General features: G+C 36.1%; 1 protein-coding gene across 11 annotated transcripts in view; it reads right to left on the reverse strand.

The window, feature by feature from the left end:
- Positions 1-24,505, reverse strand: part of ANKRD28 (ankyrin repeat domain 28) — a 199,729-nt gene that overhangs the window by 172,245 nt on the left and 2,979 nt on the right. For 6 of the 11 annotated variants that reach the window (XM_082684421.1, XM_082684423.1, XM_082684426.1 and 3 more), the window contains exon 2: positions 15,993-16,100. The exons of the other annotated variants lie outside the window; for them this stretch is intronic. Coding sequence is in view for 2 of the 6 variants with exons in the window: in XM_082684428.1 (XP_082540554.1) it covers positions 15,993-15,994 (2 nt within the window). In the remaining 4 variants the exon portion in view is untranslated. The remainder of the gene's footprint in view (positions 1-15,992; positions 16,101-24,505) is intronic. 11 annotated transcript variants of the gene reach the window in all.

Raw genomic sequence — 24,505 nt, forward strand, 5'->3', positions numbered from 1 at the left:
TATACTGATTAGAAAAATCTTTTCTCAAGGCAAGATTTTTTTAAAGGTAGAACTTCCTCACATTTTGCTAGTGAAAAACATCCAAGTATACAAATATCAATGCTCAGTATTATTTGACTAGGACTTGAGCAAAAAACAAATTACTATCTTTCCCTAATATTCTAGTTCTTAATCTTTGCTATGTAGTGACTACGGGTCATAAACCCAGGATGGACTAAAGCCACATACAAAAAATTGTATACGCAAAATCAGCTTAACAAAAATATTTATAACTAGGGAGAAAAATCATTGCCCTTAAGTTTTTAATATGATCCCTGACAAATTTTCCTCCCTGATTTCTTCTGAATCTTGTACAGCTTTGCAGACCACACTGTACTTACTCACTGACTTTGCAGATACTTCTCAAAGCCTTACTTAAACATAAGCCAAACCTACCCTCTAACGAAGGTTTAACCAAGACAGGATCCTAAATCAAAGTAATCCTGATTAACGCTGTCTCTTCCTCTAAATCCATTTAGTTGGGGCACCTAGGTGGCTCAGTGGGTTCAAGCCTCTGCCTTCAGCTCAGGTCATGATCCCAGGGCCCTGGGATGAAGCCCTATGTCGGCTCCAAATCGGGCTCTCTGGTCAGCAGGGAGCCTGCTTCCCCCCTCTCTCTCTGCCTGCCTCTCTGCCTACTTGTGATCTCTGTCTGTCAAATAAATAAATAAAATCTTTAAAAAAAAAAAAGTTTAAATCCATTTAGTTAAAGTTCTCCTAAATGTTGCCTGAAATTACACCCCTAGTAACTACCAACAATTAACTCAACCCACAGAGCTTACTTTCAGTGTTTATAGAAACAGAAAACCTATTATTTCTTCAGGATTAGATAAAGCTATAGTACATGTCAATAATTAAAATGATCCTATCATAACCCCTTTTTATGGGTATGTAAAGTGTTTGCTAACCCTGATCTTCTTTCTCTAAGACTTTCATACAATATTGTTTTTTCTACAATCATTGCATAGAAACTTTCAGAAAATAATTTATCATTTCCCCACAATTTTTTTGGTCATTCTTCCAGATATAATTCTCTACTCATGTGATCTTGAAAAATACATTTTTAGCCATATACAAAATTCCGCTATATATTTTATACATTAAAAATATACTCAGATTGAAATAAAAAGCCAGAACTTTTAACTGAAGCCCAAGGAATTTAAGTCTTCCAGCCTGTGGTAGCCTAGTCCTATAAGAGACAAAAACTTAGGTTCAACAGTATCTGCAGGATGAATCTCAGGAAGCCATATGCTCAAAAAAATTTTGGTCTCAGGACCCCTTTACACATTTAAATTGTTGAGGGCCCCAAAGAGTTTCTTTTTATTTGTGCTATTTATGATGTCTACTCTACTCAAAATTAAAACTGAGAAATTGTTAAAATATTTATTTTAATGCACTTGATATATTACATATCAATATAAATAATTTTGTGAAAACAAGTTTTAAAAATTAGTGGGAGGAGTGGCACTGCTTTACATTTTTACAAATCACTTTCATGACTAACAACACAAAATGGCCGGACTCTCACAGCTGCTTCTGCATTCAATCTATGATAAATTACCCTGATTCAAGTATATGAAAAAAATCTGTACTTACACCTAGACAGAAAATAGCGTATTTTAAAACCCTTTTCAGATAATTGTGGGTATCTTCCTTTGATACTACAAAAACTTCTCAAAGACTAGTTAAAATGTGAAATATAAAACTGCATCAATAAACTTTTCATACTTTTTCACATTGAAGTCCATGCACTTTGAATACATATTTTACCCCTGAGTTTTTATAACATCATGAATCAGTCCTTAAAAAATACTACTTCATGGAGTTATTCAGGTCTTCCACACCTTGACACATTTCATTATACACAATATCAAAAAAGTCACACTTATTAATATCATTCCCAATATTTTAAGAAGTCTTTTAAGTACTGTGATGTTGCTAAACTTAAGGTAAAGAACACAGATTTTCTCAAAATCTTATTTCTTTCTGGAAAGCTCAAATTTTATCAAGAGTCACAAATACTGACAGCTGCTTTCCTCAAAATGACAAGTTTGCTTTGTTTCTTTTCAAAAAAATATTTGCCAAATATCCAATATTTGCCAAACCATAGTTTGTCAGTTGCTCTTTCAAGTAAGAAGTTCTTCATGGAAAAATATGCCTAGTTCAGATGGCATCTCCATCCCAAGAGTGCTTTTCCTGTGCAATACATACCCATTTTATCATATGGATTCAAAAGTCAGCATAATAAAATTTATACTTAAAAACATTAAGGAAAATGGGCACCTTTTTTTTTTTTTTTAGCTACAAGTGCATGGCAGTAGAGGATACAGACTACTAGAAAGTCTAATGCCACTGCTGAGATTCCTAAAACGGTATCACTAGTTTTACTTACCATCACTTCTGTACCATTAGTGCAAATGTTAACAAAGTAAAGGGTCATAGAATATTTTACTCTAATTATGAGAATAATTTTGTTCTCACAGATTCCCAGGGGTTCATGAAGCACAGTTGGAGAACCACTGATTTACGTGCACCAACAGGTCTCTAATACAAAATTGGGTATAAACTATCAGTAACAGAACATCCTAAGCTAGCCTCTAAGAATCACTCAGACAGCAGTTTTCAAAGAAAGAAAGAAAGAAAAAAGCAGGCCCGATGTGTATAGTAAAGGCTTAACCTTGCAAAGAAAGATCTGGCTTTTCCCCAGCTTCTAGAAGGCAACCTCTAAGCCCCTGAAATGTCCTGTTTGGAAAAACTGTCTTTGTTTACCTGGGAACCTAGAGCCACAACAAATAGTCTAAAAATGTAATTTATTGTAAAGGCTTTAAGCCATGCAGTATCAACTTTCCTCTCAAGGGTTTGGAGACTACATGACTGACCGCCAATAAAATCCCTGGACCACAAGGCTCAGATGGAGTGGCAATACTCAACATAGGTTGTCATACACTGTTGCTGGGAGAAATAAGCACTGTCCACATAACTCCACTGAGAGAGAACAACTGCAAGTTTTTATCTGGAACTTTCCTGGACTCTGCTCTATGGGCCTTTTCCCATTCCTGGTTTAATCTATATCCTTTCACTGTAATAAACCATTACCATAAATATAAAATCTTTGCCGAGTCCTGAGTCCTAGTAAATTACTGAACCTGAGTGTGGTCTTAGGGACCTCCCAAACTAGGTTACTCACAATCAAACTCCTATATATATAAAAGCCAATTCCACACCTACAGTTTTCTCTACACAAAGCATTCAGTTTTGCCCAGGGCCAAAACCTGCTGTGTATGTGCAGGTGTACGAACATGCAGACTCCATAGATCTGTAAGTGCCAAACTCCAAGTTAACTACCAATGCTTTCTCCAAGCAGCCTGTTAAGAGAACAACCTCTGTAGTGTAGTACTGACATTTCAGAACAGATGATTCTTTGTTGGGGGTGGATGTCCTGTTCCTTGTAGGACATTTAGCAGTACCCTGGCCTCTATCCAACAGATGCCAGATCCTTTCCCCCTCTCCAGTTATAACAATCAAAAATGTCTTCAGTCATTGTAAAATACCCCCACCATGCCACTGAGAATCACTGTTTTAGAGAAAAATCATCTAAGAAACCTGTCCTTGCCTTCTTTTTTCCCATTTTTAAAAAAGGGAATAAATTCCATTTTAGCTCTATGTTCTCACCTTCCTAAACTTAACCATTTGGTGATGGAAAGGAACTGTCCATTCTGAGTCTTACTTGCAAACAATATTTGAAAATTAGTACTGAACTAAATTCTTCCTCCTAGGGGACTCAGTCGCAGGTTTCCAATTTCAAGAATGAAGGAAGCTTCTAACAATGATCTTTCAATAAAGATACACATGTATTTTCTGTATTTTATGCACATTATTGCACATCGGGGAACGAAGATACTCAGCTTTGGGAGTATACTTCAAAATAACTGGAGATGCTGCTCTTTAAAAATATACTACCAGAATTCCATTTCACATACACCTAATCAGAATTTTTTATTCATCTAGCAATTATCTGAATGCCATCAGATGCAAAGCATTATTATAGGTGATGGGGATACCACGTTAAATAAGATATGATTCCTACCCTCTCAGAAGTCACATTCCAGTAGAGAGAGACACACCATGAAATATAAACAAATATAATTACTTCAGAGAGTGCTATAGGGAAATCAAACAGTATAATGGGACCAATTTCCTGCATTCTCACCAACATTAGTAGAGATATTATCAAAGTATCGAATGTGCTAGGTAAAAATGTTATTTTTGCATGCTAGTATTTGAAAAGCTTGTGACATAATTAAATGCCTAAACTCCTTGTTATGTGACGGTGCTGGATAAAACTATGTGGCCCTTACTCTTTGGGAAATTTTAAGCTCAAGACTAAATAGGCAGGTTTTCTTACAGTTTAAATTCTAACTTCCATTAGTTAGTTAAATGAAAACACGATGTTAAACTCTTGAAAATTGTAGAGTTGAATGACTTTATGAGGAAAATCATTTAATGATTTAATGAGGAAAAAAAGAGCTCCTGCATTCATACAACCAACAGCAGAAACTTAGAATAGTCCAGAAACAAGGTCATCTCCCACAGAAATTACTCAAAGGTGAAAACATTGACAGGCTGACAATAACATGCACTGTTTCCAACAGAATCTGACAAGACTAGAGATGGGGATATACTTTTCTTTTCACTTTATTCTTCTGTAAAGAACTCATAGCCTAAACCTAGAATAAATAAGTCTTCTGCTGTTTAACTTTTCCTAACAAGTACAAATGAAAACCACAAAACACATGGGTTGTGTGTGTGTATATCCTTTGTATGGTTAAAAAAAAAGTCTGTGAGTACCAAATAAGAAAAAAATCAAACACTTCTGTCATACCAAAACAAGTAAAACGTATATACACCCAGCCTTTAAGACTAAAAAGAAAAAAAAAGGTCAGATGCCCCAAGATGTTTGAATGTTTCAATATACACTCCATTCCATATACAAAAACGGTAAGCAGTCTGTTCATCCTGTAACAGTGGTTCTCAAACTGTTGTTTCACAAACTTCACAGGCCACTGGCATGGTTTCCACTCTTTATAACTAATTATCACTCTGACACAACTCCGTAAATATTTTATGCCTGCAAGGAAGTAGCTACATGGATCTAAACAACTTTTAATTGCTCAAAATAATGAAGAAGGGATTCCAGAGAAAAGAGCAAATTTACCTTCCTTTAAAAAAGCATTCAGAAACCAGTCTTTGTAAAATCCTTTCCTCAAAGCTCAAATCTGATCAAAGAACTCTATATAAAAATCTTCCAATGATTGCTCCCCACAGTTATAAGCTTCAAATCCCATAGTTGAGAACACAAGATACTCTAGGAATTGCCCCCTACATACTTTCTCCCGGCCAGATCTCCCGCCAACCCTTCTCAATCCTCACTCAACTAATACCAATGTAAAAGATCATACGGCATATGAATTCCCAATTGAAAAGATGGGAGGGGGCTCACTAATCTTGGCATGTATTATTTGAAAGATAGAGATGTCAGCCAAATACTAAAGGAAGTTATTCAGGATGAAAAGAAGTAATAATACCAGATAGCAACTGGAATCCAAATGAAAAAATTAACACTGTCAAAGATAATTATAGATAACAGGAAAAACAACAATAAAGAGATAATTTTTGTACTCTTCCCTTGGCTTGGAAAGGTATAAAACAATTATAAAATTGTACTGTTAAGTTTATAACATATAAAGATGTAATATATATGACAATAATAGCACAAAAAGGAAAAAGGGAATGAAGCTACACTGGAGGAAGGAAATGATACTGGAAGGTAACTCAAATCCACGAGAAGAGACTGGAAATGGTAAACACGTTGGTTAACACAAAAAACTATAAATATCCTTCTCCTTTCTTCTCTTCTTTAAAAGATATACATCACTGGGGCACCTGGTGGCTCAGTCAATTTAGCATCAACTCTTAATTTCAGTTCAGGTCATGATATCAAGGTTGTGAGACTGAGCCCTGAGTCGACTCAGCTGGGCATGGAGCCTGCTTAAGATTCTCTCTCTCCCTCTCCCTCTCCCTCCTGAACCCCACCCCACATACACAGACACTCTCTCTCAAAAAAAAAAAGACATACATTATTTAAAGCAACTAAAACACTGTACTGTTCAGTTTATTACATAAATGAACATAATATATATATAAATAGCACAAAGGAGAGAAAAGGAAATGGAGCTATACTGGAGGATTATGAGTATCAATCTGAAGTAGACTGTGATAAATTCTCATGGATACTGTATTCTCCAGAAAAAAACACTAGGAAATGTATAAGTTTAAAAAGTCAAAATATGGCAAATGGTAAAAAGAAAATACAAAAGGTAATAAAAGAGGAACAGAGGAACAAAAAAGACATGAGATGTACAAAAACCAAAAAGTAAATGGGAGATGGAAACCCATTTCAAAAACAGTGTCAAACAGGAGAGGATTAAAAAGTCCATTAGAGAGACATTATTTCTTGGACTGGATAAAAAGACAATACCCAGCTACACGTTACCCACAAGGGACACTTTAAATTTAAAGGCACAAATAGGTAGAAAGTACAGAAAAAGATGTAACAGGTAAACAGTAACAACAGAGAATTGAAGTACCTCTATAAATGTCTGACAAAACAGACCATTAAGTTAAAAAAAAAAAAAAAATTACTCAAGACAAAAAGGGGTATTAAAAGCATCAATTCAACAAGAAGATATAATGAATATAAACATACTCACCTAAAAAAACAACCCAAAGTAAGGGAAGCAATAAATGAAAGAAATGAAAGGAGGAAAAGACAATTAAACAGACAATTAAGAGACTTCAATACCCCACCCTCAATGATGGAGAGAACAAAGTAAACAGGAAATCAGCAACAATACTGAATTTAAACAACACTATTAACTAACTTAACCTCACTGACACATGTGGAAGACTCTACCCAGCAACAACAGAATTCACATTCTTTTCAAGCATGCACAGAATATTCTCTACAATACACTATATGCTAGGCCTTAAAATAAATCTCAAATTAAAAGAACTAAAGTGAAAATCAAAAACACATTGAGATATGATCTCATACCAGTCAGAATGGCTACTATCAAAAAGACAATAAATAGCAAGTGTTGGCAAGGATGTGGAAAAAAAAGGGAACCCTGATGTACTACCTGTAGAAATGCAAATTGGAGGGTGCCTGGGTGGCTCAGTGGGTTAAAGCCTCTGCCTTCAGGTCAGGTCATGATCCCAGGGTCCTGGGATCCAGCCCCGCATTGGGCTCTCTGCTCAGCAGAGAGCCTGCTTCCTCCTCTCTCTCTGCCTGCCTCTCTGCCTACTTATGATCTCTGTCTGTCAAATAAATAAATAAAATCTTTTTTAAAAAATGCAAATTGGTAGAGCCACTGTAGAAAAGAGGATGGAGGTTCCTCAAAAAATTAAAATAGAAATACCACAGGATTCAATTACTGGTTATTTACTCCCCCAAAATGAAAGCACAAATCTGAGAAGAAATATGCACCTCGGTGTTTACTGCGGCATTATTTATAACAGCCAAGATATAGAAATAACCTAGCTGTCTACTGACAGAATGGATAAAAAAGATGGCATATATATACACAAAATGGAATATTACTTGGCCATAAAAAGGAATGAGATCTTGTCATTTGGAACAACACAGACTGGACCTAGAGTGTGGTATGCTAAATGAAACAAGTCAAACAGAGAAAGACAAATACTATAATTTCATTATATGTGGAATCTCAAACAAAAAACAGAAACAAATTCAGGAACATAGAGAATTGGTGAATGACAAAGGCATAGGGAATGGGGGGATGGGCAAAATCAGTGAAGAGGATTAAGAGGTAAAAACTTCCAGTTATAAAAGAAGTCAAAGAGATGAAAAATACATATAGGGAATACAGTCAATAATACCGTAATAATGTTGTATGGTGACAGATGATAACCACACTTAACATGCTGAGCACTCAGTTACTTATAGAACTGTTAAATCACAAAGCTGTATACCTGAAACTAGTAAAACACTGTATATCAACTATACTTCAATAATAAAAAAATTTTTAAATAAAAATATGTAACATATCTTACTCATTATTCTGGTGTGGATTATAATTCAAATAACAATGTTGAATTTCTTGAGTTGAACTGTTATAAAAATGAGGGGAAGGGATGCCTGGGTAGCTCAGTAGGTTAAGCATCTGACTGGCTCAGGTCATGATCTCAGGGACCTGGTACCCCATGTCAGGCTCTATGCTCAGTGGGGAATCTACTTCTCCCTCTACCCCTCCCCCTGCTCATGGGCTTGCAAACTGTCTCCCTCTCATTCTCTATCATATAAATAAAATCTTTTTAAAAAAAAAATACAGGAGGGGCGCCAGGGTGGCTCAGTCAGTTAAGCGTCTGCCTTGGGCTCAGGTTATGATCCCAGGGTCCTGGGACAGAGCCCTGCACTGAGCTCCCTGCTCAGCAGAGAGTCTGCTTCTCCCTTTCCCTCTGACTCTGCCATTGCTAGCACACACTTTCTCTGTGTCTAATTATCTAATAATAATTTTTTAAAAAACTTAAAAAACATGTGGGGGGAGAAAAAAATGAAATGTTATAAAGAATACAAAAAATGTTCCTCAATCACAATGAAATTAAATTAGAAAGAAAAAAAAGTGGGAAATCCACAAATGTCTGGATATCAAAGACCCTTCTAAATAACCTATGGGTCAAAGACAAAAATCTCAAGAGAACTTAGAATATTCTAGGATGAATGAAAACAAAAACAAAACCCATCAAAACTTATAGGATATCTAATACAGTGCTTAAATGGAAATTCATAGCTGCACACAACAATATTCTAGATCTTAAGTAAGCTTCCATCTTAATTTAGTAATAAAGCAAACTAAACCCAAAGCAAGCAGAAGGAAATAAATTATAACTATAAGGGGGGAATCAATACCACAGAAAAAAGAAAAATTGAGAAAAATCAAAACCAAAAATTGTTTTTTTGAAAAACCCAATAAAATTGAGCTAGATTCACCAGGAGAAAAGAATGAAGACAAACTGGCAAAATCAAGAATGAAAAGGGATACAGCATTATTAACCTCAGAGAAATTAACAGTTTTATAAAGAAACTCTATGAACATCTTTATGCCAACAAGTTAGGTAAAATGAACAAATTCCCTAAAAGACACAAATTATCAAGTCAAAAGAAAATAAAAAATCTGAATAGACTTATAACAAGTGAAGAAACTGAATTAGAAATTTAACATCTTACCACAAAGAAAAAGTCCTTGCCTACATAGCTTCACAGCCAAATTCTATCAAATATTTAAAGAAGAAATAATACCAATCCCTCACAAACTCTTCTAAAAAAGAGAGAGCACATCTTAATTCATTTTATGAAGTCAACAACTCCAAAGAATAAAGATAAAAAAACTCTCAACAAAGTATGAGCAAGCCAAATCCAGCAATACACAATAGGGATTATATAGTTTAAGGACTGTTCTTAACACATTAAACATGACCTTACAATATGACCAGCAATTCTAGTTCTACGAATCTTCCCAAAAGAAGCTGAAACATATGTGTATACAAAGATTTATGTATGAATAGTCATCACAACTTTATTCATGATAGCCAAAAATCAGAAACAATTCAAATTTCTAACAACTTGTGAATGGATAAACAAAATATTGTGGTATAGCCATACAATGGCTTACTAGTGAGCAATGAAGAATTAATATACATGCTACAACATGGATGAACCCCAAAATGAAAGATGCCAAACAAAAATGAACATATGATTCCACTTATATAAAATGTTTTAAAATGCCATATCATGGTAACAGACTACTAGTCAGTTACTGCCTGGGGCTGAAGGTGGAAAAGGAGTGACTGCAAAACGGGTATGAAGTATTGAAATATTGTGATTTTTAATAAGAAATATATATTTGGTGTTTATCCCCCTCTTCTGGCAGAGAACTGGACTTTCCTATGATGTGAGCCATAGGTGTCTTTCATTATGTTAATAAGGCAACTTTGGGAAACTGCCTAAAAATAACCAACTAGAGTGATCACAGGGTTGAAACTTTCAGTCCCACCCTCATCCCCACTCCTAGGCCTGATTTCTGGGGAGTAAAGAGGGGCTGGGGTTCAATCGGCAACAATCAATGATTTAATCAATCATGCCTATATAATGAAGCCTCCACAAAAACCCAAAAGGAAGGGGTTCAGACAGCTTACCTTCTAGGTTGGTGAACACATGAAGATCTGGGGAAAGTGGCACACCCACAGAGCACAGAGGCTCAATGTCCCATCCTACATACCTTGCCCTATGTATCTCTTCCATTTGGCCATTCCTTAGTTGTAGCCTTTTGTACTAAACCAGTAATCTAGTTAACAGAAAGTTTCTTTGCGTTCTATGAATTATTTGGGAACTTCTCATTTATAGCCAGTCAGTCAAAAGCACCTGGACCTGCAAGGGTAGGGAAAGGAGGGAGGACAGTCTCCTAGGACTAAGCCCTTAACCTGTGGGATCTGATGCTATTGCCAGGTCAACTGTGTCAAAATTAAGTTGAACTGTAGAACAGCTGTTAGGTGTAGAAGTATGATGAGTGTGGTAGGAATGTGTCAAAAAGAGAGCAACACATAGGAGGAGAATCGAGATTTTTCCAAAATAGGTTATCTTTTTGGGTAACAGAAATGTTCTAAAACTGGAGGGTGGTGCTGAGTATAAAATTCCTTAAATTTACTAAAATAATTGGCTTGTGCTCTTAAAACAGAGTAATTTTATAATGTGTAAATTACACCTTAATAAACTGTTAAAGAAAAAAAAGGAGCTACTTGTCTAACCAATTGAAAGCTCCCTGAATCCAACTTGAAAGGTGTATACAGGATCCTTATTGTAGATAATACAATGGAAAATGACTAAATTATAGCTGGAGAGAACTGAATTGGGTAAAAAGGAAGATTTTCTGACAGGGTGGCATAGGAATGTGGAACCAATGAAAACTATACAGACTGAGCACATTTTAGAATCAATGTGGTTCAGAAAGATGACTACCTGAAGGGTGGGTTAGATTTCTGTCTCCCAGGATAATAAAAAAAGGATTCATTTTTTAGAAAATTTTACATATAGGGGCACCTGGGTGGCTCAGGCAGTTAAGCAGCTGCCTTAGGCTCAAGTCATGATCCTGGGCTTCTGGGGATTGAGCCCTGCATGGGGGCTCCCTGCTCAGTGGGGAGTATGCTTCTCCCTCTCCCTCTGCCTGCTGCTCCCCCTGTTGTGCTCTTGATCGAAGAAATAAATAAATAAAATCTTTAAAAAAATATATTACATATACCTAGCCTTAACACAGAACAATGAAAAGGAAAATGTTTTCACTATCGTAATAAAAAAATTCAACTCAAACAACCCTGATTTAGTACTTCACACTGAAGTAAGCAGTATTTTAAAAGTTACATTGCAATATATGGCATACCCAAACAGAAATAAGCTTTGTTAAGGTTGAATCCTGCAGTGGGTGTTGCTTACCTGGTTTTTGCCCACTATGAGTATTAGAATCTTGATTAATAGGTAGTGTTCCTCCAGGCACCAATATATAACAATATATGAGATAAGTGTAACAATATGAAAAAATAAAAATAAGAAATAATACATATAAATCTCAGATGAAGGTATGATTAGGATTACAGCAGAAAAATGCTCTGAGAAAGAAAAAAAGTATATTCATTTCTCTCAGTCAAAATAAGAAAAAAAAGATAACAGGAATAAAGCAAAGTGTACAATAAATAATTTGCAGTAAGGAAGGAGATCAATAAGAAAGATTACATGGGTAGGCAGACTTCTCTTTTCTTAGTAAATTAGGAGACACAACTACATGTTAAAATGGAGAAGGTAGAAATTAAATATTAATGGGTATAGAAAAGGAATGGTAAAGATGAAACAGACTTGAAGGTGCAGCTGAAGTTAGACATCAGAAAACTGGAATATATTCAACTTGGTTTCATTACTTCCTTAACCAATTTTTTAGTGGTCCCAGAGCTGAAACAAGAGAATAAATATTGTAGAAGTAATCTATAGGTTGACTAAAAAGTCAAGGGAATACAGGAGTTTAAATTGTTTGGATAAGTGAGCATTTATTGAGCAACTACTACATACTAGACACTTTTTTCAACATTCTCACAATTCCCACAATTCAATGACGATATCCCCAAGCCCATTTCATTTTATTCAGAAAGTAGAAACAACCCAATATAGCAATAAAAAGAAATGAAGTTCTGACACGTAACTACAGTATGAATAAAACTCTAAAACCTTTTAAATGAAAGAAGTCAGTCATAAGAGATTACATATTTTATGATTCCATTTACATGAAGTGTCCAGAATAAGCAAATGCACAGAAACAGAAAGCAGATTAGTGGATGCCTAGATTAGGCTGAGGGAAAGGTGGGCCAGGGGAGACTAAAAAGGAATAGGGTGATTGCTGGTTATAGGGCTTCTTTCTGAAGTGACAAAAAAACTAATGAGCCAGAGTTAAAAGTACATACTCCACCATTTCAGACATTTAATTATCATAATTGTTTGCCATATCCATGTTTGGTGACATTCACTATTATTTACTTCACATTTTTATTTAAGTCATTTGCTTCTCTTGCCTGACAAAGCTGCAAGAAAGAATGGAGCTATAAGGAGCTATAAGCTGAAAGGGTAGTGTTAGGGGTAAAGACAAGAGTAGAAAACAGATTGGATATAAAACTGACATAATGGCACTAAGGGAAGGAACAGCAGGGAAAGTTCCCACTGAGAAACAAAGCTTGCTGAAAAAAGGGTCCAGCCTAAGAAAGGTGTGGGAGTGGGAAAATGGACAAGTTTCAAGAGGCAGAACACTAAGATGAAAGGGAAGAAACTGTGTGTAAGATAGGCATTGAGGCTCAAGAGATTGGGTCAAAAGGAGTAAAAAAAAAAAAAAAAAAGGTGACGGCAGAAAACACATGAAAGAAAGTTGAAAGACGGTAGAGATGGGTGATGGCTGAGGGGAAGAGAGAGGGTGTTAAATAGGACAAAATGAAACCCACAGAATGGTAAAAAGGAAAGGTTGCAATGAAGTGAGCCAGGAGACTCCTGAATAGGCCAGAGGAAAGGGAGAATGAAGCAGGATACAGGTCTATACTCAGGAGTGGGGACCAGAAGCAAGGAAATATCAGTCAACATCCAGTAATCAAAGTAGACAGGTCACCCACAAAAAAAAATCTCAAGAAAAACACCAGGAGTAAAAGTTGTCCCATGTTTCAGAAAACACTACCCTAGCCAGTACTGCTCAAATCAGAAAGTCAGGCTTCTCAAGAGGCCAGTTTGTGGCCAAACTATACCTAGCAGACTAGGTAAAGTAGATTCCAACACAGCAAAGCTCAGGTTCACTGTGGCTGAGGAAGTGGGAGAACCAGTAATGAAAGAAGCTGGGGTCAGAGAAAAGAAATTCCATGTTCAAAACTGTAGCTGCAAGATGCTGAAGAAACTACAAGATAAGCAGGTAAAAAGCTCGTTTGACTTCATAATAGAATCTTACAGTCCAAAAGAAGTCTTAGGAGGTAGAAATTGCTAGTGAGGAAAAGAAAATACAAATAGTTTAATTAGTGACATTTCTTTTTTTTTTTTAATATTTTATTTGTTTATTTGACAGAGATCACAAGTAGGCAGAGAGGCAGGCAAAGAGAGAAGAGGAAGCAGGCTCCCCGCGGAAGCAGAGAGCCCCATGCAGGGCTAGATCCCAGGACCCTGGGATCATGACCTAAGCCAAAGGAAGAGGCTTTAACCCACTGAGCCACCCAGGCGCCCCGATTAGTGACATTTCAAAAGCAATAATTCTATAGCTAAAACATTCAGAGCTTCTAAAACCAAGAACACACCAAGACATCCAAAATAATCCATGTGTTACTAAGCATCTGTAATAGTTAAGCAGTCTGTATATCTAAGCTTAAATGAAGGTGATATATAGAAATTCAGCTTTATGGTAAAAGATAAGCTGAAGAATAATTTGTTTTACTAATAAATTCTGTATTTAAAACAATTTACCATAAGTTTCATTAAAACAGAGAAGTTGCTCATTATTAAATGAGTGTATTAACCATTATTTAACATATATACAATCTTCCAGGACATTTCTATAGTACATCTATACTGTATTTCATTTACACCTCTTGACTTGATTCTAAATTGGGAAATACTCCAAACAGGTTTCTTCTCACTGTCCCTGCCACAGTACCAAATGAGAAGATCTAAAAGGTTATAGTCCCTTGGCCTCATCTATTGAAATTTCTTGATTCCAGATATCTTCACTATATGAATCATTCAAGCTCTCACGGACATGCCAGTTTCTAACTACCTGCCTACACCCTGGATTAGGCTACTTATTGGATCAAACACTATACTATACTTGCTATTCTGATCTATTCACCTGGTTTCAACTCCACTGCTCATTCCTGGATGCTGCAGTTTACTTTTTAGATCCCCTAAAAGCCAGCTGTTTTTAATCGTCAAGTTCAACTCCCTTTCTTCAGGATGTGGCTGTCACTTGCCTGGTTGTTTTTAGTTCTCCCGGGGACACTCTCCTCACTCTCAGCATGACCCAATGCAACAGTCTGGAACTCCACACTGACTAGCATGTAAGCTTTCAAGAAGTGGAGGAAGAAGCCTCTCACCATTCAGAGAACTAGTCAAAACAGAAGGCTCTTGTTTACCTGTTTACACAGACACACACACACAAAATCTTTCAAAGTCCTGTGTGAATTATCTGACTTTTCCCCAATTTACACTAATAAGAATACAATACTAACAGGAGATAGGTTCTTTCGGACTTTCACCATTTCTAATCCAAAAGTTCCCTCAAAAGGAAAAATGAAAACATGTAATATTTATTTAAAAATAAAACAAAACAAAAAACAACAAAAAACCTTAGTTAACAAAAGGAAAAGTTTAACAATATGATCTGTTTCAGGACTAAGATCTGCAGTTTCCCTACATAAAGCATTCTCTTCTTTCTTGGTGGTAGATGTTAAGAAAAAATACGCACTAAAACAAAATACCCACATGTAACACAAATCTACCAAAAACGCACTTGTATTTTTTGCTCCTCTAAAAGGATATTTTACACAGCCTGTATACAGCTCTTATCCACCGAGGAGGAGAGAGCACAAGATTACAAATGAAGATGGGTTAAAAAAAAATCCCATTAAAATAAACTTCAAGGATCCCCAACTCCACCATTGGGTTCAATCAGCCATTTCTCTCCTCATGCTTTCAAAGCATATGTAAGATACTTGCCTTATCTAATTCCATCTTATCCCATACTAGAAGACAGAGGCAATGTTTTTTTTTTTTTTTTAAAGATTTTATTTACTCACTTGACAGAGATCACAAGTAGGCAGAGAGGCAGACAGAGAGAGAGAGGAGGAAGCAGGCTCCCTTCCGAGCAGAGAGCCCGATACGGGACTCGATCCCAGGACCCCGAGATCATGACCTGAGCCGAAGGCAGCGGCTTAACCCACTGAGCCACCCAGGCGCCCCCAGAGGCAATGTTTTATACACATGTGTATCCCTAGTATCAAGGACCAGCAGGTATCAGGCATACAAATGTTTGTATTATAATAAAATAATCAGGATGTTAATTATAATAATTTCCATGAAAATTTTTACAAAGAAAACACAATATTTATGTATAAGGCCTGAAGTTAACAGCTAAAGACTAACTTACCATATAAATGAGTTTTAAAATATAAAATAGTACAAACCAAGGACAATGGATCCCAAAACAGATTCTGGATAATAAACTAAGGAGTTATATAGATTAAAGTAACAATGGATGTTATAATAGATAAATCCCAAAGTGTGACAGAATAGTTTATTTTTATTTCATGCTTACATGAAGTCCAAAAATCCATGTTAATGATCAGCTGTGGGCATGAAGAGGCTGGAGATGACCCAGGCTGACAGAAGTTCAGCTCTCTTGGACCCATCATTTCCAAAGTTGCTTTGGCAGACAACACCCAGCCAGCAGGAGAGAGGAGAAGAGAGAAGAGAGGATTGTTCAAGGAAAGTTTGCATTTGCCAGGGGTGAAGAAACACTCAACACTTCTGCTTAATTTCCTATGGCCAGATCTCAATCATATGGCCATCCCCAAATCCAAGAGAGGCTGGAATATATAAGTCAGTTGGGATCCAAGAAAAAAGGAAACAGGCTTGGTGAAGAGCAAACCACTCTTTACCTTAAAAGGTATTAAAATACAGATTCTGGGACACTACCCCAGGTGATCCTCATCCAGCATGTCTAACAGGACTCCAAAATCTTATATTAAAGCTGGCCAACGGATATCGATGTATGCCCAACTTGGGAATTACTGGCAAAGGAAGTAAAGAAATTGGGGCAAATAGGAAAAACATCTCCATGGGAAGTTTACAACAATGTGCTAGAGAAAAAGAAAGCTAAAAGGTGATGAAAAAACTGAGCCTTTGTGTCTAGGAGAACATAACATAGGTACAACTTGGGAAAGTCTTCCCTCCTCTGGTCAATGAATAGTCTACCCTGACTCTCTTCCTAACTCTGGTAGCTTCACAGGCTTCCTTTCCTCCACTCACTCCATATTCTCCACTATAGTCTCCTTAGCCATGAACTTTTCTCATTAAAGACCTCATTCACCTCAATTACCAGCAAAAACACTTTTCTCTGAACCCAGCCTCTCATTTAACTGCCTCCTATAACTGTCCCACTAGGACTGCAATATATCCAAAACTGAATTCATCTCACCCTCATGCCAACTGCTTGCATGCCCTATCCACACAGGCCCCTAGTCAAAACCCTATAAATCAATGACAAATTGTACTCCGTAATTAAAAGTTTTGCCCTTCAAAAATAACTAGCAAGAAAGAAGAAATGGGAGATATATTTGTAAAACACGTATCTGATAAGGAACTGGTAGCTAAAATATCTAAAGCACTACAACCCAATAATAAAAAGACAAATAGCCCAATTTTTTTTAATGGGCAAAAGATCTGATGAAAAGATGCCCAACATTATTAGCCATTGGGAAATGCAAATCAAAACCACAAGCAGATACCACTTCACACATACTAGGATGACAGTAATGGAAAAAAAGATAATAGTAAGTGTTATTGAGGATGTGGAGAAACAAACTCTCATGTACTGCTGGTGGGATATGAAGTGGTACAGCCACTCTGGAAAATGGACTAACAGTTCGTTAAAATTAAGGCTAAATACAGAGTTTCTGTATGACCCAACTAGTCCACTCCTAAGTACCCAAGAGAAATGAAAACTTATGCCTACACAAAAACTTGTACACAAATGTTCATAGCAGTATTATTCCTACTAGCCAAAAAGCGAAAATAATCCAAACACCTATCAACTGTTGAATGGACAGATAAAATGTGGTATGATTCAATGTAATACTACATTATCCGGCAGTAAGAATATTGATACATGCTACAGTACAGATGAGCCTTTCAAACATGCTACATAAAATATGTGACAAATATATAGAAACAAAAAGTAATTAGTACTTGTTTAGGGCTAGGAATGATGGGGGTTTGAGGGAATAATGGCTTAGGGGTAAGAAGTTTCTTTTCAGCATTATAAAATGATCTAAAATTGACTGAGGTGATACTTACACAGCTCTGTGAATATACTAAAAATCACTGAACTGTATAATTTAAATTGATATGTGAATTATATTACAGCAAAGCTATTTAAAAAAGAAAAAGCTATCAAACTTTTTAATACAGAAACTGATACAAGAGAAAAGGCTGCCACTCCAGACTAATTTATACTTATAAGATACAAAAGTTTGGGGGCAGGGGTTTGGTACCTTAGGTAAAAAGAAATAAAGCTAAATGTAGTACTGAAGCATAATAACTCTCTAGGTGCTGGAACAAGTATATGTTTCATAAGCAACTGCTTCCTGATTTTCCTCAACTGTCCCATACTGTATGTTTTAACATTATCTATGGCCGCAAATCCTTAAGAGTAGAAAAGATATACCTTTAAGCTTATAATAAATAAATTTAAATAAACCATCACCAATTAAGAATTTGAACTTAAATTTACTAGGCAAAAGTGAACTTTCCACTAAAGCTGTGGGAGTAGTAATTGTATTCAGACTTAGTTTTGCCTGGCAATCAGTATACACACAGAAGAATCCTTTTTGAAAAATCAGTAGCACAGGGGCGCCTGGGTGGCTCAGTGGGTTAAAGACTCTGCCTTCAGCTCAGGTCATGATCTCAGGGTCCTGGGATCAAGCCCCTCATCGGGCTCTCTGCTCAGCTGGGAGCCTGCTTCCCCTCTCCCTCTCTGCCTGCCTCTCTGCCTACTTGTGATCTCTCTCTCTGTCAAATAAATAAATAAAATCTTAAAAAAAAAAATCAGTAGCACATAAGGAAGGTGGATAAATCACTTAACTAAGAACTGGGACTAGGGAGTAGCAGCAGAAATTAAATTTAAAGTATTTGAGAACTTTAATCATCATGTGCGATGTACTGTTACACTTTAAAACATTACTAGTTTAAGTAACTGAATATTTCATTAATTTTTGTTTTGAATGAAAAGTACTGTATAACTCTGTGATTCAGTATCACTGTGTGTGTTTAATGTGAATTATCCATAGACTACATTGTCCAGAACAAAAAGACTTAACCCTCAACTATTCTCTCCAGGCACAAAACTTTCTCCAGGAGCAACTCACTTTAACCCAGGTAGAGTGCATTCACTGAATATAAATTTTACACTAGACTGGAAAATAAAAAGGGAAAAAGATAAAATGCTGGAAAACCTAATATAATCCAAGTCTACTTGAATTATCAATGTTTAACTATTTTTTCATTTTTAATTTACACTAGTGGGACTATGCAGCAAAAAAAAATTGTCAACTGCCATATAAATAAAGGACACTCTCAGTTGTACACTTAAGAGAGCCATTAATACAGCTATGAGGATCCTTTAAAGATGCACTCATTTCCATTCAAACTCCTGCTTAGTACTTAATGTACTTGACTTGCACTAAAATGTTTTACATCTGTTCTGAATTATAGCAGTAGCCCCCTAACTGGTCTCCGGTGTTCCTGTTGTTTGTCTTCTGTAATTCACTCTTCTAAAACCTATAATATAGCAGTTATTTAACTTTTGGGTGTCATGGACTCCTCAGAAGATCTAACAGATGTTACGAAGTCTCTTAAGTAGATGTATGCACATTCCTCCAAAAAAGCACTTCACAGACCCTAGATCAAGTAACCCATCTGTAACAACTTCCCAACACCTTCCAGTCAAGTACAAACTTCCTAGCCTTATATTCAAAGTACTTCATAATGTAGTCACTGTTAATTGAGCTAATCTATCTCCTATACTTTCCAACTACACATACCAATAAGGTTTATCTCCTCACTGCAGCACAGATATACCATTCTCTTTTTTTTGGCTTCCTTTTTATTTCTCTCTTGTTGCTTTCCTACACAACTGTTTGCTTTCAACAAATCCTTCCTGTGAACCTCCAACTATCTCCCCTGCCATGAAGTTTCCCTCTGCCTACAATCATATCATCTATTCCTTTCTGAATTGTGAAGTATGTTATACACATTTTTTATGTTCTACATCTTTACATGTTCTACACTGTATTATACAAGGCACACAAAAAAATCAGTAAACACAAGACACACTTATTTTTTAACTATGTTAGATACATTTCTAAATAATACACTCCATATGTTTTTCTTCAACCTCTATAAACCTTTTCAGGTGAGTGTATCAGATACTGTGCCTTTATGTATCTTTTGCCTTTTCCTAGCCAATAAGATTTTTAAGGACAGAGATAGTGACTACTGTACCCTTGTGTGCCCCACAGCCTCCAACACAAAGCAAGGCAACACTCAATATAGAATACCTGAATATCTGAGCATAAATGTTTTTCAGGCATTTTGTATATTCTGTATTCCTAATTATAAGATTTTTCAAGGATCACTTATTGTTTTTCTACTGAAAAGTCAAATAATGCTCTAACCTTAATGGATTCTTGATCAAGTGAGAGCTAACTATTCAAAATAGCAGTCAAATTATTCTCATTCATTCAATAATTACTTACTGATATATGCCAAGACTGTTCCAAAAAAAAAAAAAAATCAACCTTCAACTTATCAAAACCTTTACCTAATAACCATTAACCCAGAAGAGAACACAAAGACAGCTCCTACACACACAAAAAAGTAACCTAGATGTAAAAACTACTATCCTTGGGGTGCCTGGGTGACTCAGTGGTTTGAAGCCTTTGCCTTCGGCTCAGGTCATGATCTCTGGGTCCTGGGATTAAGCCCCGCAACAGGCTCTCTGCTCAGCGGAGAGCCTACTTCCTCCTCCTCTCTCTGCCTGCCTCTCTGCCTACTTGTGATCTGTCAAATAAATAAATAAAATATTTTAAAAAAAAACTACTATCCTCTAGTACTACTGCAAACAAAGTCTAGCTCCAGTTTTAAAACCAACTCAGAAAATGAAACAGACATCCCAGATTATAGATTTGCATATAAAAAGCAATAAAAACAGCATAAAAGTGTAGGAACTTTCTTTAGAAGAAACAAACATGATATAAAGTTTATAAATTAACTGATTCATGCTACATGAATCGATGAACCTTAAGATTACATTAAGTGAAAGAAGACACAAAAAGTCACATACTGTAGAATTACATTTATATCATTATCCAGAATAGGCAAATTCACAGAGACAGAGATTAGTGCTCACCAGGGACTTGGAGGGGGAAGGGGTGGGGACTGGGGGAAATGGGGAGTGATGGCCAATTGCTTTTTGAAAGGACAGAAATGTTTTGGAATCACATAGCGGTAATGGTTGTACAACTTTGTGAATATACCAAAAACTACTGAATTGCACACATTTCTGGAGATGTTATTTATTGAATTTTTTTTTAATTGAAGTGTCGATGACACACAATGTTACACTGGTTTCAGGTATACAACATAGCAATTCAACAACTCATTATGCTACTATCACAAGTGTAGCTACCATCTGTCACCATATACTGCTATTATACTACCACTGTCTATATTCCTTATGCTGAAACAAAATCCCTATAATTTATTCCATAACTGGAAGCTTGTACCCTTTCTTCATCCCTGTTTGCCCATTCCCCCCACATCTCCCCTCAGGCAACAACCAGTTACTTATGGGACTGTCTCAGCTCTTTTTGTTTGTTTTTTTCTTAAGTAGTCACATGTAAATGAAATCATACGGTAAAAAAATTTGTCTTTTGCTGACTTATTTTACTTAGCATAGTGACCTCTAAGATATAACCATGTTGCAGTAAATGGCAAGATCATCTTTTTCGTGACTGACTAATATTCCTCTCTGTGTGCAACATCTATATCCATCTACTGATAAATACTTGCATTGCTTCCAAATCTTGGCTACTGTAAATAATGCTTCAATAAATATGGAGGTGCAGATCCCCTTTTGAATTACCGTTTTCTTCTTTAGGTAAACATCCAATAGCATTACCGGATGCTATGGTTTTTCTATTTTTAATTTTTTGATGAACCTCTATATTGTTTCCCAAGTTGCTGCACCCATTTGCATTCCCACCAACAGTGCACCAGGGTTCCTTTTTTCCACATCCTCACCAATAACTGTTATTTCTTCTCCTTTTGATTTTAGCCACTCTGACAGGTGTTAGCTGATAGCTCACATGTTTTTTTATTTGTATTTCCCTGATGATAAGTGTTGTTGAGCATCTTTCCATGTCTGCTGGCCATCTTATTTGGAAAAATGTATTATTTGGAAAACTGTCCTCTGTCCATTTTTCAATCAATCAGATTATTATCCCCCCCACCAGTGCCGAGTTCTATAAATTCTTCATATATTTTAGATATTAATTCCTTACCAGATATATCACTTGAAAATATCTTCTCCCACTCAGTAGGTTGCTTTTTTGTTTTGTCCATGGACTTCCTTCACAGTGCAAAGCCTTCTATTTTGGTGTAATCCTTATTGTTTACTTTTTGTAAACAATTTTTACTTTTTTTGTTTTTTAAATTTTTACTTTTTTTGTTTCTCCTGCTTGCAGAACACATTTAGAAAAATGCTGCCAAGGTCAATGTCAAAGATACTACTGCCTATATTTTCTTCTAGTTTTATGGTTTCAGGTCTTACATTTAGGTCTTTAATCTACTGAGTTTATTTGGTGTATTGTGTTAGAAAGTTTACTCTTTTGCATGTAGTTATCTATTATCTAGTTTTTCCAGCACTATTTACTATATTGCATGTAGTTATCTAGTTTTCCAGTACCATTTAATTACTAAAGACTGTCTTTTCCCCATTGTATATTCCTTCCTCCTTTGTCATAGATTAACTGACCAAATGAACATGTATTTGTTTTCTTTTTTCTGGGCTCTTTATTCTATTCCATTAATCTATATATCTACTTTTGTGCCCGTACTATACTGTTTTGATTATTTACAGCTTTGTAGTATATCTTGAAATCTGGGATTGTGATACCTCTAGCTTTGTTCTTTCTCACATTAGCTTTGACTTGAATTGTACACTTTTTCAGTATATAAATTGTATCTCAATTTTTTATATCTCAATTTTCCTAACTTTAAAACCATTTTTGACTACTTTATATGAAAGAAAACTGTTCTTTTAAGATAGGAATCTTGGGGCACCTAGGTGGCTCAGTCAGGCGCCTAACTTTGGCTCAGGATCGTGAGATCAAGCCCTCTTTTGAGCTCAGCTGGGAGTCTGGTTGAGATTCTTTCCCTCTGTGCCTCCTCCCACTCAAGTGTGAGTTCTCACTCTCTCTTTCAAATAAATAAATCTCTTAAAAAATAAATAAAATAGAAATCTTATTTTGTAGTTCATTTTCTGAAGATAAGCTAAACTTGTGATTACAAACCGGTCCTCTGCTCACCCCTATGTAAAACTACAGCTTTAAATTTTTATCAATGGTTAACTACCAACTTGCCAACATTTATAGAGAGATTTCTCATAAATATCTGGATCTCTAACTACCTAAAGAAAACTGGAGTTCTAAAAATACTAGGCACACCTGCAGAGCACCGATATCCTGGAGCTAAGCAGTAACTAACATACCTGCTCCTATCAGCATGATCTCCATCTCTCCCTACTGTCTTCTAGATACTAAAGCCAAGTACCAATTGCCATTTAGCTTTCCAGTTGTGAGTTTGTTACCTTACACATCCTGAACAGTCTTTTCTTTCTTATCAGGGTATACTATGAATCACTGCTGATAAATTAAAATATAATTATGCAATTGACCAAAAGGTACAAATTTCCAACTATAAATAAGTTCCAGGGATCTAATGTACAGCATGGTAACAATAATTAATAATACTGTGTTTCATATATGTGTGTGTGTGTGTGTGTGTATTTCAAAGTTGTTAAAGTAGATCTTAAATGTTATCTACACACACACACACACATACACACACACACAGTAATTGTGTGAAGGGATGGTAGTGTCAACTAGCCTATTTTTTTTTTAAGATTTATTTATTTTAGAGTTAGAGAGAGAGCAAGCCTGCATGCAGGTGAGCAGGGGAAGGAGCTGAGGGAGAGGGATAAGAAGACTATGCACTGAGCACAGAGACTGATGTGAGGCTCAATCCCACGAGCCTGAGATCATGACCTGACCAAAATCAAGAGTCAGACACTTAACCAACTAAACCAACCTGACTAAACCACCCACGCACCCCTGGTAGTGTCAACTAATCTTACTGTGGTAATCATTTGGCTTTATATACATGTATGATATCATCACACTGTATACCTTATATATCAATAATCTCAATAAAACTAAAAATAGAATTTTTAAAATTTAAATGTGATCATACAATTACATTTTTACTAACTGTAAAGATAAAAATCTGCATGTGATACCTATTGAATAAAATCCTCCAACTGTCAAGAGACTCAGGCTGTATAAACACTGTAATGGGAGGGGCCGAAATCAAGGGAAAGGTTCATGTTTCTAGTCCTACAAACAGAAAAATAATTTTCACCTCAATTACAATTAAAAGTTATTTTCACCTATTAACAAAAGTAAGGGAGCCTGGGTGGCTCAGTCGTTAAGCATCTGCCTTCGGAGCAGGTCACAATCCCAGGGTCCTGGGTTTGATCCCCGAATCGGACTCCCTGCTCAGCAGGAAGCCTGCTTCTCCCTCTCCCACTCCTCCTGCTTGTGTTCTCTCTTTGGCTGTGTCTCTGTCAAATAAATAAAATCTTTAAAAAAAAAAAAAAAAGTAGTGCACTAGTCTGAGTCCTTGTCCATGTATCCTCAAGTTTACAGGTGACATTTCACATACCACATAAAACCAGAGAAGCATCACAATTACTTCATAATTCCGATTCAT

The sequence above is a fragment of the Mustela nivalis genome (assembly GCF_964662115.1).
Source record: "Mustela nivalis genome assembly, chromosome: 1".
Lineage (NCBI taxonomy): Eukaryota > Metazoa > Chordata > Mammalia > Carnivora > Mustelidae > Mustela > Mustela nivalis.